General features: G+C 44.8%; 2 protein-coding genes across 2 annotated transcripts in view; one reads left to right on the top strand and one right to left on the bottom strand.

Annotated features, from left to right (window-relative positions):
- Positions 1 to 17,294, top strand: part of CTNNA1 (catenin alpha 1) — a 118,698-nt gene that overhangs the window by 52,374 nt on the left and 49,030 nt on the right. The gene's annotated exons all lie outside the window — the stretch shown is intronic.
- Positions 7,341 to 8,834, bottom strand: LRRTM2 (leucine rich repeat transmembrane neuronal 2). The gene has a single exon (XM_009954043.2). The coding sequence runs from the start codon at positions 8,832 to 8,834 to the stop codon at positions 7,341 to 7,343; it is 1,494 nt and encodes a 497-aa protein (XP_009952345.2).

The raw sequence follows: 17,294 nt of genomic DNA, 5'->3' as shown, positions 1-17,294 counted from the left end.
ACACTCTTCAGGGGTAACGACTGGTGGAGAAGAAAAACAGCACTTTCTCTGTGTCTGGTTTGCTTGAGTATTCAGCATACAAGTGTAGAGTCTGCTCTGAGAAAACAGGGGTAAGTTACTTCAACAGCATTTGAAATAAATGCTTTAGTTTTGTTTTGTTGTGGTTTTTGGGTTGTTTTTTTTTAAAGGGGAAGATGTATTAGTTTCTTAAATGGCCTGGTAGTAGCGAATACCACCTGAGTCTTGCTTGTGTGTGTAGTGGAAGCATTTGTGTTGCATACTGGGGAGAAGACCTTGTATTTAACTCAGATATATTCCCCTCTGGTCACTGTTCAGCTCCTAGCTGCTGTTTTCTTACACTGCCAGTTCAGAAGGTCTCAAATGATTTTGGTGTATATTTAAGTCTCGTTCTTTTAGTAGACTAAGAAAGAACAAAAAGGCAGATTTCTTAGGCCTTGTTGGTTAAAACCAGCAGAAGAACTAAAATGATGTTTTGGTTATCTCTCAGCCCAGAAGCATTTGCTGAATGCCTTTAGTAGCCACACCTCTTCAGTCATGCGTCACAGAAATAAACATGAAATTTTGTTAATGAGGCAGTTGTAGTAATTTTTTTTGTTTCTTTCGTAGAATCATGGAGTGGTTTGGGCTGGAAGGGACCTTTCGAGACCATCTAGTCCAACCCCCTGCGGTGAGCAGGGACACCTTTAGCTGGATCAGGGTGCTCAGAGCCCCGTCCAACCTGGCCTTGAATGTCTCCAGGGATGGGGCACCTACCACCTCTCTGGGCAGCCTGTGCCAGTGTTTCACCCCTCCTCATTGTAAAGAAATTCTTCTGAAATAACTCCTAGAGCATGGTTCCTGATGTCAAATATGACAGATAAAGCTTTAATTCATTATAGTACAATTGTTTTCCTAGTATCTTCATGGAGATGAAATAGTTGATTAGGTAAGGATGTTTTCATAAAGCTTTTTTTCCTTGGGAGCAGATTACAGTAAATATTAACACTGGGGTTTTATGGTGGATGAACACTTGCCCTGAATTCTGTCCCTTAGCCTCTACACTCACCGGAGGAGGGAGTTGGTGCTTTCCCAGATGTGCTGCAATTTTCAGTTCACTTGTGCAGTCCTCTCCGGTCAGGTTCTTGAGTCTCCAATTTTTTGCAGTTGTCTTAGCACACACTACATTTAAAAGTAAGTTGCTAGTGATGTTGACATTTCCTTGTTACTAATTGGATTTAAAGGTTTTGCCTAGCATATTCAGAATACTGTTTTTTCCTCTCATGTATCTTACCTTTGCTTGTGAAAACAACTAGTTTTGCATTTGAGAGATGCTTTTTATCTTAAAATGAGTCTCTTTGAGAGTTTAAGAAAATAGATTTATCATGTGTATCTTTGAAGTATTAGATGGATTTGAGAGGCAGTTAGCCAACTGACATTTAAAACCCTTGAGAACTTGTTCCAGCCAAGCCTTTTGCAAAAATGTAAATGCAGCTAAGGCTTAGTTACTAAAATGATTTTCGCTGGCAGCTCAGTGCGTGTAATCATCTTGGAACATCCTGAAACTTGTTCTTTTGTTCAGCTGTTGTATAAAGGCTTTTGGGCTGTGTCCGTGAACTTGTCACTTCTCTGAATCAGAAATCTTTCTCATGTTATTGAAGCACTGTGATTTTGAATGTTATGTTCACTGTGGTAGCCCATGGAAAGAACACTTCTTGTACAGGGGGAATGTATTTCTGACGCTTTCTAGATGGCTGTAATTCAGAGCTGAAGTGATGTGTTCCTAGTTTGACATCTCTAAAATGATAGGGAGTGTTTGTCCTTGCTGAATTCATGGCAAGGCGGTCCTGTTGGAAACACTACACTCCTGGCTGGCACCGTGACCAGCAGGTGGTCGTGGTGGTCTACCAGGCAACCCAACAGGAACACCCAGCGCGAGGGAGAGGGTGCTGCTGCCTGTGCTGCTTCTGATGCAGGTACTTGCAGGGCTTCAGTCTCAAGGGCCAAGAGTTTTTAGCTTTGGTTTGGTTTTCACTCTCTCATCTTGCTTATGCAAACAATTTTTGCTAGTCAAGAGATGTCTTATTTGAGAAGAACCCATGCAGACCAGCTCATTCACTGCGGTAAAAGAGAAGGTGCTGCATTTGATATGACTGCACATGGACTGGCCCAAACCTGACTTGTCTGCTTTGGCTGGATTTTGGGTGGAGGCTCATCTTTATGTGTTGTGAGAGAATGAGCTTTTGACACCTCTGTTTGAAAAGGGAGGAAGAAAGAGACAAATTCAGTTTTACAGTATACACAATTTTAATAACAAAACTCTTCTGTACACTGCACTTTGTTTTACTCCATTCCTTACACCCCCTCCCACCAGAAGTTGGCTCTTTAAATATCATTTAAATACAGTGCATTTAGGATTCCTTTTTAATCTCTGGTTGCTAAGCTGGTAGAATAGTTCACTTACTAGTGTTTTCATTAGTAAAAAGAGAAATGGGGTGGGTTTTGTTTGGTGGGTTGGTTTGGTTTTTTACAAAGGTGTGGTTGAAGGACAGCAGGTGTAGCTCTTCAGTGCTTACACCAGAGGTGCACAAGCTGCATGGTGTTTTGCCCTGTCTGAGGCTTGATTATATCCATCAAAGCTTTTGTTGCCTTTCCCTAGATACCTCTCAAAAGGTTTTTATACAAGATGTGAAATGCTGACTTTCCAGCTGACTCTGAAATGATCCTTAAGCATCCTGCTAGTGTGATGGCTTAAAAAGCAAAGCCCAGCACCAGTTTTAGCATATGGGACTTTGAGCAGTGGAGAGAGGCACAGGGAGGGAGGAGCTGCTGCTGTACAACTGCCTTTGATTTTTGTTGTTTCCTTGCTTGTTCCGTTTTTGGGGGAGGAGAAATACTGTATTCCTCTCTGAACTTTTAATTTTTATGGAAAACTTCATAAGAAAGATGAAATTCAGCTCCTGGGTAGATTTCATAGAGCTGAACAGATGGATTTTGATAGCTACGCAGATCACAAAATTAAATCTTTATTTTCATTAAAGTGGTAAGAAATTAACTTAGACACATTAAAAATAAGTGTGTATTGCAGATTTCTGTTTAAAGCCACTGGATATTTCTGATTTTACATGTTAGCAATAGGCCACTGTCTTCTAAGGGGGGTAATGGGACACAAGCTCAGTTGCTTAGATTTGAATGCTTATCGCTGAAAAATCAGCTAACTTCTGCTTGGGCGAGAAGCAAACAAACCCAAAAATTGATACAGTGCATTAATTATGTTTCCATCTGATAGGTAATGGGAGCTCTGTGCAGAGGAATGCTTCAGCTGGAGACTAAATGCTAACTCATTTTACTCTTTATTGAGTAATTTTTAGTTGTGTGCATTTAAATGATGACCTAATGCAGAACGACTAATGAGAGGGGAACTGAAAGCATTAATTCAGACCTGTTCCAGTATGATGACTCAAAAATTGAACTTGTACCTCTAGGTTTGCATTTCACTGACGCTGCAGTGAAAAGCTAGCTGGAGGTCAGTGAGGCTAGAAGAGATCTTTGGATGGGACAAGGATCTCAAGAGCAGTAGAAGACATTTTCATTTCTAAAAGGCCCTGAACACTTCCATGAGGCTGTGCCCAGAGGCGGTGAAGCACCTGGAATGCCATTTAGTGTCTGTAGAAACTGAGGCTGTGCAACAGAGGTGATATGTGGAGAGAGCAAGCTAACAACCTCTTGTCATCAGCCAGTGCTTATGGTGAAATAGGATTAATTTAAACGAAATCATCATGGTTCTTGTTCCATAAACAAAATAAATTTGCGACTGCTGAGTTACACAATTTTTATAATACCTTCCTTGCCTGGAAGGGTCACAAGCAATTGAGAATGGAAGACAGTAACTGAAGAAGAAAAAAAAAAAAACCCAAAAAACTAAACCCCACAAAATTAACAGCCTCTGGTCATGTCCTTGTGTAGAGCGATGGCTTTGCCTGCCGTTTGCTGTCCCTCCTAAGGGAATTCAAGTTGACTTCGCTGCTAGTGTTTGACATTCTGCGAGTTTTATGATACCTGTTACCCTAAATGTAATGTTTGCGGAATTGCTTTGCTTACGCCTGGAACCTGGCAACAAATGGGTTTGGAAATGGCAGACATAAACCACGGCATTTGGGAGATTGGCTGCGTATTAGTCTGTAGTACAGAGAGTCAAAGTAAAATTGAACGGTGCCGTGCCAGGCTGTGTCTGCTGGCCTCCTGCTTGGCTGTCGGCAAGCCGAGGCAACACTGCAGGAGTAGCGGGAACTGGGGATGCTGGTGGGGGAGAGAAGTTGGGCGCCTGGGTGTGCCTGCTTTGAGAGACACTGGAGCAGTGCTTTAATGCTTGGAAAATCGGTATGAGTGGCTGGGATCAAGAGGAGGATTAAATCCAGCATTGCTAGAACATCTGTCTTTACTCTTCTTGGGCGTAATTAGATGCTAATAAAGATGGAGTGGGTTTCTGTGCAGAGCTGGGGTGTTGGGAAAGCACCTACTCGGGAGGAACCTGAGCACTTCAGTCAAGCAGCCACTTCTCGTTACCATGTGGAAGACTGATGTACCTTTTGAACAGTTACAGCAAGGGTTTCTGCTGGGCGTGGAGGGGAAAGGTGGAATTCCTTCTTGCAAATGCAGCTGAGGACATCAGAGTTCAGTATTGACATCTGATGGTTGATGATAGTGTAGCAGGATTATTTGGCTGCCAGTATAATTAATGAGTTCAATTATAACTTTGTCTCTGCTGGTACCCTACAGCTGTACATGGAACTCATCCCAAAAGTGCCTGCTTTCCAGTTCCCCCTGGTGCAGACCATCGTGTTAGCTAGCGTGAGGTAAGGGAGGTGCGCAGGCAGGGGCAGGCTGCTGCTGAGGCAGCGATGCAGGCTCACCTGCCCGGAGCCAAGCAAAAGCCTGGGCGTAAGGGAAGAGCTGTGAGCACTTCCTCGTGGTAAGGAATGAAGCAAGTCTGCATGCAGCTAAATACCTGTGGGTACCCATACGTTTTTGTATTTATCAGCTTAAGTCTGGCCTTCTGGCTCGTGTGGGGTTTAATCGTACAGGGTATTTGCTCTTTGTCCACCTGCGCCACGGGATTTATTGTATTCGGTTAAAAGCAGTAATTGATTTCCTAGAATAGGTGAAAATTGGCTCATTGTACTGTGAACAATTAGAAGGGTTCAAAGGTATGTCTATGGAAAACCACTGGGCTTCACTTGGGAATGGGAATCTCTTCCATTAAAGTACAGAGTCACAGGAAGTAAACAAAATATTTGTTTTATAGTAAGGGCACTGTATGTAAAAGTAAAATGATGCAAATTAATATCTTCAAAACCAGTAATGGAAAAATCTTTATGTAAAATCTTAACAGAAGTCACACTTATCTTGCTATAATTGCCTTGGACGAATTCATTTCACAATAAAACATCAAACTGTTGTATAATTGCACCCTAAATACCTCACTAAGTGGTAATACAGATATATAAAAGCAGAGTGAAATAGCAAACAGATTTTTATGTAGTGATTTTTCTGTTTAAAAAGTTTGCAGAATAGTTTAGTACAACACAATTAGCATACTGTAATTACTGATTTGTTCAAGGTATGTCAACACTGTGAGGAATTTCTTTTCTTCATCCGTGTGTGCTGGTAATTGTTTAACACTGCAGCATCGGACACAACACATTTTTTTTAGTTATACATACATGTATATATATATATTAAAAAAAAAATTGCCATCCCTCTGGTCCTTTTAGCTTTGGTTAGAATGTTTACAATATTTGAGCAATTGACTTAAAAATAATGTAATCCTTTGCAGACCCCCCCCACCCCACAACCCCCCCCCCTGCCGTGGCATCTGAGTACCACCATCGCTGCATAGATCTGCAAATATTTACATATAATTTCTTAATATAGTATAAATAGCAATATGGTACTTCTGGCTAAAGAAATCAAATTACTCCTTAAGAATGAGGTGCGTGTGTGTATATATATTTATATATGATCTTTTTTAAACAGCATACTATTGTAGATTCTGTCCCATATCAAGTAAGAAATGAAACATTTTTCAGTGAACTATTCTATAAACTAATTATATTATCCTAACTTAACTTTTTTTTTTTTTTAAACTGGTAATTACCTTGAATTTTGGAAGAGGAGGGCAAATGAGAGCTTATATTACAGGGGCTAATTCTGTCTCCAGAGAAACCAGTGGAGTTAGTGCATGAAAATAGCTTCCAGGCGAGAGGAAGGCTCAGCTGGGGGGGGGGGGGGGGGCAGCAGGGGGACAAAGAGAGGCTTCTTCCTTCCTTCCTTCCTTCCCTCTTCTTAACCTTGCAGCTGATTTTTACTTTTAATTAAGAAAAACTTGCATTAAGGATATTTACACATGAAAAGGTGTCGGAATGCTGTTTGTTCATAGTTGTAAGTAATTAGACCGAATTAATGAAGAGCATCATCAAGTCAAACCAGAGAGCCGATAAGAATTGAATGCACTTAATATTTAGAATCGATCCTGTCGTACTGAGCCTTCCTAAGTAAGCCGGGCTGCCTACTTTGTAAGCGCCTGGAGAGTCGTCCTGCTCATTTGTGACTGTCCTGCTAATTTGTGACCCCGTGAACTGCTCCTTTCTGTATCTGTTCCCAGCTCTTGCAGGGGCTGTTTAAGCAAGCCAAACTAGGAATGTGCAGATAGGAAAACTGTATTTAGTATTAATTCACTGGTCCCCAATGCACTTAAATCCCTGCCTGGATCTTTGTTGCTCTTTTCTTTTCTTTTCTTTTTTTTTTCCTCCTTCCCTTCTTTACTGGAGTGAAATTGTCAGAGGAGGAAAAATCTTCCTCCACGGCTGCCTTTAAAGTGAACAGAGCCAGCTGGAGTGTTTGGGATCCTACAGCTGCGGTGGAACAAACGGAGCGTATGTTCCCCCCGCAGACCTCTGTACAGATATCCAGCATCCTTCCCCTCGGACTGTTTTCATTAGAAAAAGTAGAATATGGAGACTTGGGTATAAATGTTTACACACAGTCATATAATTACATAACATGAAACATTTTACATAGTTTGAGGTGAGCATCTTTTTAGACTTTTAAACATTAGGAGTGCAAGTTTAATGTAATCATTGCTTCTTTAACACTGAAAATATTATGGATTTATTTTTTAAAAAACTTAAAAATACTGCACCACTCCATAAACAATGTTTCCATTAAGTAGCTTGGAAAATTAGGCTTTATGTCAACATTTGTAAAAATTAGAATCTGATGTAGGTCCCTACAATTTTAAAATAGGTTACTTATCTGATTTAATTTTTGATGGCGTGTAGGTATTATACTTCACATTCTTTGTACGGCAGCTGCTGGCACTTGCACTGTCCGTAGCCGTTAATGATGATGAAGGGTCCTTCATGGGTGGGTTCATATTCATTATAGGGTCCTTGGTCTGACATATTTGCCATATGCAGCCGTGTTTGGGATCGGAGCTGCCTGTGGTTTTGAATCATTGAGCACTGCCTAATTCTTCTTAATGTGGGAGGGCAGCACTTCCTGGAGATGAACACTATAAAAATGATAAAAAAGAAAGAAAACAATAAAGCCATTGTTCCTGTAATTACCCTCTGAGTGAAGATGGCATTGTTTGACTCGGGGAAATGTTCTTCGGTGGTAACGACCATGCCTGCTGTAGTTGGAATCTCTTTGTCTCCCATATGGAAATGAGAAGAGCTTATTCTTTTCGTGTACTCGGTAGTCGGAGCTGCGTACGTCGTAGCCACGGGCGTAACAACAGTTGATAAATTCCAGCAAAGCTGAAAACCATACACTGCATCCAGAATATCCTCTCCCTGGGTGTGGTCGGGGCTGTGGCAGAGGATGGAGTGCTCCCACCGACCTTGGAAGCCACTCAACCATGTGGCCAAGGCGCAGATCTTTGGGCTGCATTCCCACAGATTGCCGGAGAGGCCCACGGTGGTGAGGGATGTCAGGGAACCTAGGATCTTGGAATCCAGAGTGGTGAGCTTGTTGTTATCCATTAGGAGGGTTTTAAGGTTAGGCATAGTTTCAAAGACGGTTAGGTCGATGGCTTTGATTTCGTTTCCAGTCAAATCGAGCTTTTCTAAGGTGCCCCAGGTCCACTCCATCCCACATGTCAAGTTGCTAATTTTGTTCCACTGCAAGAAGAGCGTGTGCAGGCTGCTCAGCCGGAGGAAGTGAGCAAAATTAATCTTTGTCAGCTGGTTGTGCTCTAGGTGAAGCTCCCTCAGCTTGATTAATCCCGCAAATCCATTGCGAGCCAAACTTCGCAAGCGGTTTGTGCTCAAATCCAGGAACTCCAGGCTACGACAGTCCCAGAACAGGCGGACCGGGATGGTCCGCAGGGAGTTGGATCGCAAGTGCAAGGTCTGTAGCTTGCGAAGGCCGTAGAAGAGCTCGGGGTGCAGAGAGGATAACTGATTAAAAGAGAGGTCCAAATTCTGCAGGTTAAGCAGCTGGCTAAAAGTTGTGTTTGGCAAATGAAAGATTTTGTTGGAACTTAAGACTAATTCCTTAAGTTTATACAGTCCTTGAAAAGAATCTTCTCTGACTGTTGCAATTTGATTATGATCTAAGTGAAGCCAAGTAAGTTGACTGAAGCTTGCAAATTGATCCCTTTCAAGTTCAGAAATATAATTGTGCCTCAGTGACAAACCTAGCGAGCCCTTTTCAGTGGTGTTTGGCACTGAGTGAAACCCCTGAGAGTCACAGTAAAAGAGCAGCTTCTCACAGCGACATTTTGGTGGACAAGCCATGCCCAAGGCAGGCAGCATTTTTAAAACCATACTCATTGCATATAGTGCTGCCAGCATACGAGCCCCTAATGGCCACTTGAAATGTAAGCCTGCAGAATATAATTTAGGAAAACAACAAGATAGGATAGCCTTATCAGTACACTTTGAACATCACGACGGAAGATTTCACTGCAGATAACATTGCCATGCATTTCCGACAAGCTAATTCTAAATGCAAGAAACAACTTACTACGAAACACAGAATACTTGGATATTACACTTAGGAGGAGTCTTTATCTCTATTACGGAGGATTACAGTGTCACGATAGGAAAATCACATTTTATTTTTTTTTTTTTCCTCATAAGGTTCAGTGCAGAAAAGTCTGCTTTAGCACCTGACTGCTCCTTTAAAGCATAGCCGGTCATTCATTATACAAGGTATAGAGAAACGCAGGAACTTACCCATTCTTTTGAGTACATTGGAGATTGCATTCAGTCGTAGTTTTAGACTCAACGCGGTGAGTCTGTGAAAGGCTCTAATGTAAGATAGCCTTTGAATAATTTACTGGGTTTAGCGTCCTTTGATATTAGTGCAAAATTGAATCCACGATGCTCTCTTGGAATATTCCTTTTGAAATCGCTGGCTTGATCTCCTCTGACAGGTCTGCAGTTTTTAAATCAAGGCTTAATACAAGTTTTCGTCCTCTGTGGCTGCTCAGCTGTTTAATTGAAGCTCACGTTTTCTTTTTCCGCAGCTGTGGCTTCCCTTAGTCCTAACTTGTTGATGGCAGATGGGTGGCTTATTGCTGAGAGAAGCTCCTGTAGTAGCATGAGTGCATTTACTGAAAAGCTTTTCAGGGAAGCGGTACAAGAATGGGTTTGCTTATGCGCTGCGACCACACAGGGCTGTATATAGGCTGACGTCACCTGGTGACGTTCCTTTTGTTTGGGTTTTCCAGAAGCTTTGCTGTTTTAAAGCATTGTGGTGCATACTGTGATCGTGTTAAAGACCACTGATAGAGGGGGGGGGGGGGGGGGGGAATCAACAGTAGGAGTCCTTCGTCCCTGCGATGGAAGGCATAGGAAAGACTTGCACCACCCCGCTCCCCCCCTCCTACCTCTGTGCTGCCTGTATTCAGCTGGCGTTAAAAGCAGCGCAGAGCTGCGGCTGGAAGCGCCTCAGTGCGAGCTGCTGCCAGCTTTCTGTTAAATATCGCTGCATAAAAGGAACTTTTAGATGCAAAGTGTGCACAGTTTGAATAGAGGGTGCTGGCTAGCCCCAGCTTTTCACAGAGGTGAGAGGGATTCGGCGGCTTAAAGCTGCGCGTAACAACTGTGTGAGACTGGTCCCTGCAAAAGCGCTCAAGGGAGAGAATAGTCGTTTAGATGAAGGTGGTGTGTCCAAACACGGCACGCAGCCCGGGAGCGAAGGACAGGAGCGAAAGTTTCAAGTGATGAGAAATTTCTGGAAAAAAGCAAAGCTTGCGTTAGGGCACAGGAAAAATTTAATTGGAATCCAGCTTGACAGCATGCAGTTATGAAACGAAAATCTATTTTTTCCCCCCCAAATGGTGGCTTTTCTACTTGCTTTTTCCTGGGGACTGGAGTGCAGGGGAGGAAGTCGTGAGGTTGGCATTTACTGTCGGGGCTCAGAGCGGTGTGAGGGCTTCCTCATGGTCACTGATGACATGGTGGTGTTACATGCCCTGCGTGAAAGGGGGGACGCTGCTGCCGTTAGCGTCGTTCTGCGGGATAGGTCCGTAGCAGTCAGCCCGTGGGTTTGAGGGTTGCAGGAATTTGCGTTTGCAGAAGCGGTGGTGCTGCAGAGCTGCCCGTGCTGTTACAGCCGTGCACGCCCCGTGTGGAGCAGGCACATGTGCTGTCAGGGCTGCTGGCTTTGAAAGTTTCGCTGCCTCTTTATCCGGTGCAAACTTTCCTCCGGGACAGCTGCCTTACAAATGGTAAATGAACAGGTAGATGAACAGATTTCTATGTCAATTTTTTTAGGGTTTTAGGATTTTTGCGTGCCCCAAAGCCTCTGGAGCAGCTGCTCTGGCCTTGACTCAATGTGGATGAGGTGGGGAGTGTTAGCTTCCAGCTCCAACCAACTTGGATAAGCTTTTTTATTTCCACCTTCAGGTATAAAGCAATAATGTAGTAGAAGGCACTCGAAAATGTTCGCTCTGGAGCAGTGAGGTATCACTTATGACCTCGGGATACGGGATGAGCTGAGAATAACAAACTTCCGATGCTGCTGAAGGAAGATGAGGAATTGTGTCAAAAGAAGATTTTAAAACGAAATGGCTGTTTACCTTTATTATTAAGCTTTGGTTCCTTAGAGGTACTTATTTAAACCAAGACTTGTTGTTTTCTGCCTGCTTCTCCTTCGCTGTCCCGTGGCTTAGTTGTAACAGTGACTGCAGTACTTCTTTCTGTGGCAGGCTGTCCCGTCCTGAGCGGACTGAAGCGAAGTGCTAAGTGGAAAGTAAAGGACTGGAGAAGGTGAACTCTTTCAAAATAAAGAACGAAAAAGAAAGCACCAAACCCACCCAAAAAACCCAAAGCAAAACACAACCCCCCAGCCCATCAGGGCAGTAACTATCTTTTAATGATAAAGCAGATGAGGAAATACTAGATAAATTTCTTAAATTGCGCCGCCATAGTAAATATTTTCACAGTTGCTCTAGAGTGAAAGAAATACATGCAAAGAAATTACATAAACCTATTTAAAGATTTTCTTCACATTTAATGTTCACTGTACAAGCACAGAGGCTGAAATCCAGCCTTGGCTGTCAGTTGCCAGCTGTCTGATGGAGCTACTGCGCTGAAGTACCTGTGGTTGTGCTTCCCACAGCAGCTCATCTGGTGCGAAATCATGATTTGAAGTGTTGATTTGAATTTTAATAACATTTAAATACGATAACATTTACAAACAACCCTCCAAAGGGTGTAATTAATAAAATGACAAGGGCTGTAAGGTCAAATGTTACTCCTCTCTTGTGCTACCTCTTTTTGCTATTACCAGGAAGCTGAAATTAGGTATCTTTTGGAAACGTTTTGCTTTTTTGCATCAGTATCTGTTGGTAGGTTCCTCCCACATGAAGATTGTGTCATTTGGCACGGAGTTAATGTTCAAACACGGTGAGTTGCTTCCTTTCTAAAGCTCTCCAGTCTTTGGCCCGTAACCAAACAAGGGCTATTTAGCACCTTGCCAGCGAGTCTCCTGTTTGGGAAACTGTTAACGTGAACTTTATGGGTGCTTTTCTTAGCGAAACGTGGTTTTATGTGCACTTGTCATGAAATAACGGGTATTACCACAAGCGTGCATCTGATTCTCTTTAAGTCTGGAACTCTGGGGTGACATTGTTCTTGGGAGCTGCCTGGGACATCGAGGTTTGATAGGCTGGGAATCAAACCCAGCTGCCCAGAGATCTCACGCAATTGTGTTTCTCCCAGGACTGAAAACTTGCTTACATGCCAAGGAAAACCACGTGTGAGTGCCACCTGGGGACTTCTGCCGGAATGGGCGCTTCAGAGTAACGATAGTCATGTGCAACACGGAGAGGGAAAACGGCATGTCTGCCTCAGGAGCAAGCTTGCTAGGGCTAGGCAGCCCTTTTGGGGGCTTCTCCCTTACCCCGCTCCTCGAGGAGCAGCAGAACTGGTTTTCCTGCGCTAGAAAAGTAGAATTGCACCCTGAGGCCAGCGTTGTCATTTAGTTAGGCTGACATCTTGTGGAAGCCTTCCTAGTGTATTAAGAACAACAAATAAGCTAATTTTACTTGATGTAGATGTGGGCTGCGTGACTTTCTTGCGCTGTGGGCTGGGAGGAGGGCGAGCCCTGGAGTTGCAGGCGAGGCTGGGGCAGACGGGGTTTGCAGCCGCGTGTGTGGCACCATGCAAACAGACAGCTCGCCCTTCTGCCTGAAGACACGATTGCGTTAATTTTTGCTGGATGTTAGCACATTGGGGATCACGGGAGCGTTTCCTGCCTTTTTTGCTAAAAGGCAGCCTTTGTGCCGTGTCAGTAGGGCTGTGAGGTGAAGGAGATGAGCACAGACGTGTGGCTGTAGCGCTGCCGTGCATGTACCGTCACTCGGATGTGCTGCCCGTGGAGCTGGGTTAGCAGCGAGCCCCGAGAAGTGGGCACCCAAGAAAAAGGCATGTCGGGTGCTGCATCGTCAACAGCCCTGTCCAGCTCTTCAGGCTGGCTGCAGAGGTCCTTCGGGCGAGGGCAGTGGGAGGGATGGCACAGGGCACCGTAAGTCGGGTGTCATTGTCTTCCTGGGAGCAAAGGACACGTGCGCGTTCTGCGACGTAACGTGGTGACCGTCCCCTCCCTGTCTAGCCGCTCTCTGCACCTGGCCCTGGCTCTGTCAGGATGAGCGCAGGAGCCAGCCTTTCCCTCTCCGTGGGTGCCGAGGGGAGCATGGGGCCACTGTGGCTGTAGCCTGGCAGCGGGGAGGGACGGCGGCGTGGGAACAGCGTGGCATGGCGAGCTGCGCAGGAAGGGGAGTGCGGGCATCTGCTTCCAGTTCTTGCTGAACCCTAGACGATGCCGTGCAGCCCCCATGCTTTGGGGAGCTCTGGGCTCGCCGTGGAAGACTCCTTCCCGCAGCAAACCGGTGTATAGTCCTGCTTCCTCAACCGTCAGACCTCAGATACGAACCACCACTGAAAGTCACGCGTGTCACACTTCACTGCTTACCCTTCCTGGTCTTGAATCAGCCCTGTTGTATCTGGGATTTGTTTGCAGCCTTTGTGTCATGGTAATGGAGGGGTATGGACGGTTATCCTTTGTAGATGTGTAATTAGGCTAGGTGTCAAGGCAGAAATGAAGCATGTGACATACTGAATCTGAGCACTAAATCTCCTGCTTCCCCACGAAGCACCGCTCAGCAGTGGCGTGCTGACGTACAACTGCCTCTGCCTGCCCAGAGGGAAGTACGCTAAGCACTCATTTTTCACTTATTAAATCACCATCGTTAACCTGGCATCGATGCTGCCTGTTGTACAAAGAGCTCAGAAGACAATTCACAGGTTACCTGAAGCATTTTTTTTAGGGAATTGCATACTGGGTGGCGGGCAGGGCGGTGGTGGCTCTTGGTCACATGGCCGTGGCACATCTGGCTTGCCTGTGGGTGCTGATTTGAGGAGGAGGGATGCCAGGCTCTGCAGGGCTGGGTGTGCTGTGAGGGCTGGTGCTGGGCAGGAGGCACCATTTCTCTCAGTAGCTCTGTGGTCTTACTTAACCTAAACTGATGGTGAGCCATTGAGATTAATGATGAAAGTTTCTGATATTTAGCTATAAAAACATGGCTTTGTGAGTAACTCCTTGTAATATGCGTGCTGCTGATCCTGATGGCTTTAAGACAGCATTTATTACAGCCACCACTGTGCTCTGTTACCTTTATAAATCAGTGGAGGTTAGATTTTTAACATCAGTAGCTGTAGGAAAAACCTGATTCAGTTTGGGTTTTGTTTGATTTAATTCAGATGGCAGGCCTACAAAGGGAATTCTTTGTGACAGAGATGGTGATTCCACTTGCCTCCCTGTATACAAATCCCCTTTCTTTGCTTTAAGCCATTAAAACAAACCCTAGTAGGGATAGCTGTGTGAGCTGGAACAGCAAGGATGCAACAGTGGCTGCTTGTATTGCTTTCCAAGCAGGGTAGCAATGATGGTGGAAGAGCAGAGATTACAGGGGGGGGGTAGGGGAAATAAGCAATTTTAAACACCGATTCTAGCCTCTTTGATAAAGATCTGGTTTAATTTAAAGTAAATTTGTACTGCGGCTAAATTTACTATCTATGCTACTGGACAGAGCTGTGGTATCATACTGCAAAATGACTGACATGGTCAACACGACCCTGTTAAATCTACTGACTCTATTAGCTGCTCACTGACAGCAGAGCTGGTGATTCCCACAGCAGAGTTTTGTGCTGAATATCTAAAAATCCTATTAGTAATCTGAATATTCAGGTTTCGTTATGGTGAGTCCTCCTAATCCTGTAGATAAGAGAAGCTGATAGCTGGGATGTGTTGTGCTGACGGGTCATTAGTTGGCTTCTCAGTGAAAGTTGAGATTAGAAATAAGGACTAAATTTTTAATTGTAAGGGTAATTGATTACTGGAACAAATTACCCAGAGGCGGTAAACTTGGAGCCTTTAAAACATGATTTATTGCTTGAGGGAGAGACTAGCTCAAACAGGACTTGTTGAGCTGTAGAGTGGAACCAGTGGGTAAATGTCACAGGGCGTGTGGGAGCCTGGGCAAAGTGGCTGTTGTGGTCAAGGGTGATCTTCAGTGTTTTCGTGTGCCCTGGAGGGTTTGTGCAGCCACAGGCTGTACATCTCTGTGTGTGCGCCAGCGACCACTGTCCCGCTAGTTGCCTCCACTTGGACCTAGTGGACCATAATTGATGCCACAGTTAGTATTTTATGGTTTATTTCATGCAGAAAAGGTCAAGAAACTTCAGATGGGCAAAACTTGACATCGTTGCCTCTGGGCCAGGACCTTGGCTAGAGCTCGGCTGTGATGATTTAAGATGTTAATGACAACAGGGTCTCTGCAGCCCCAGCCGTGCGGGCACCCGTTGTGTTGGTCCTGTTCTGCCCTGCTGCACCAGCCCTAACGAAGGAGCCGAGTTGGTAGGTGTATGTGCTAAATTGTTAAATTACTGCAGCTGTATTAGCAGGGTAATTTATGTTGCAACCTTCAGAAGGAAATTCTGTTAATGCTTTTGACAAGCTTCTGTACTAAAATCTCTGAATGCCAACAAGGTGGGAATAAACTGGAGCTGCCTTGCTAAAATCTAATGGGTTTAGATTATCCAGCTCTTTCTGTGCTAATATGTGGTGTAGCTTAATATAGGAACGGATCAACAGTATGAAATGGGTGCTGCTTAGGGTTTAATGGACACATTGCATGCTTGTCAGGGCACCTTGCATAGGACCGGCTGTGGTCTGATCTCATGAACTGAATGTCTGTTAGTGGAAGCCGTCTCTTGGTTTTCCTCTCATCCAAAAGGCATCTGGTCCTCGTGGACTGAGGCTGTTCTGGGCTGTGAAGCCAGGGAGAACAAAGTGGAAGCGAAGGGTGGACTCGCTTCAAGAGCGTGCTCCTGCTTCGCAATAAAATGATAACATAGGGGCACCCAGGGAGAAGTAAAATGGCACTTCTTGGAGGAGCTGAATGTTTGGCTTTCTACATAATAGATGAGTATACATCTTAGATCCAAAGATATTCCTGGGAAAAAACCCCACGTGTATGGGGGGGTGCCATGGGTTCAGTGAAATGGTCACGTTGCAGTAGGTAAACTGGTGTGAAAGCATCGGAAGAGCAAGCAGCCACCACTGCAGGTTTGTGTCTCAGAGCAGGCTTTTAGTTCGTGCAGTGCCAGCTGGCAGGCTTCAGGTTTTGGAGTGAACCGCCCGCTGCCCACCTCGGGGCGCAGGCAGTGCCCACCGCTTGGGCAAAGCAGTCGTGTCCAGTGCAAGCTGGACGGGGGCTTTCTAGCCTAACTGCAGTTTGGTTTTCATATCCACCAAGCACGGGAACAGCAAACTGCTCAGTAAGTAAGTAGTGTTAATCTTCACTTCGTGTGGGATTTCGGCTTTGGTTTTTGAATGTGGAGTGGAGAACGGGCCAGCGCTGTGTCTGCCGAAGGCTGTGACGTGGTCGGAACAAGCTCCTGGTTTTGGTTTCAGTCACTTTTCAGTTACCTCTTGTGATGAGAATCAGATTAGTTAATCAGGGAGGTGACAAATCTTCAATAATTCATTAAACTATAATGACATTACAACATCCTAATTCCCCCCCTCTGATTTTGTTCAATTTTTATTTCTGCTGTAGAGTGGACTCCATGTTTTAGATTCAAGGCTGCTCATCCAGGTATTTCAAACCAGCCCGTCACCTGGAGAATTGATAGCTGGCATATGCTCACTTTAGTGCTGCTAAATGGTTTTGCTTCTCAACAGGATAATTATATTGATCGTGGCTTAGAACTTCAGAAATTGGGTTGTGGTTGCATAAAGCGTGTTTCAAAACTCTAGTATGAGCTATACTGTACAGAAAAAAACTCCCAGCAAAACCAGACCACCACCATTGTTTTGTCTAACAGTCCCATTTTGATAGAAATTAGGATTTTTTTTGACCCAGTGTCTGCTTGAAGAGAGAAGCTGACACTGCTTTTTGGCCCCTTGCCCTCTCTTCAACAACAGGGCTAATGCGAAACTGGCTGTATCGAACCTTGGTGAAATCTGGCTCTCAGTGGGTGGGCCTGGATCCTTCCTTGAAATGCTGGATTTCATCCCTGGCAAATGTTTTATAAGGATTTTACCTTTAAGACAATTGATTTTTTTTGGCTTTTGACTGACTGCTCAAGAGCAGTCGTCTGTGACAGCTGGGTGTGAAGGTGTGGGGGGGGCACCGCTGCGTGGGCTGCGCAGCCCTGTGGTGCTGGTTCCCGCAGGCTGAAGGCTGCGGGTGAGATGTTGGCGTGCGATCCGCTGGC

This window comes from Leptosomus discolor, chromosome 10 (genome assembly GCF_034619465.1).
Source record: "Leptosomus discolor isolate bLepDis1 chromosome 10, bLepDis1.hap2, whole genome shotgun sequence".
Lineage (NCBI taxonomy): Eukaryota > Metazoa > Chordata > Aves > Leptosomiformes > Leptosomidae > Leptosomus > Leptosomus discolor.
Note: the sequence above shows the minus strand (reverse complement) of the source record. Positions and strands in the feature narration are given on the sequence as shown.

What these genes read in the sequence shown, in the direction of transcription:
- LRRTM2 (XM_009954043.2), bottom strand. Translation starts at nt 8,834, where the DNA reads ATGAGTATGGTTTTAAAAATGCTGCCTGCCTTGGGCATGGCTTGTCCA.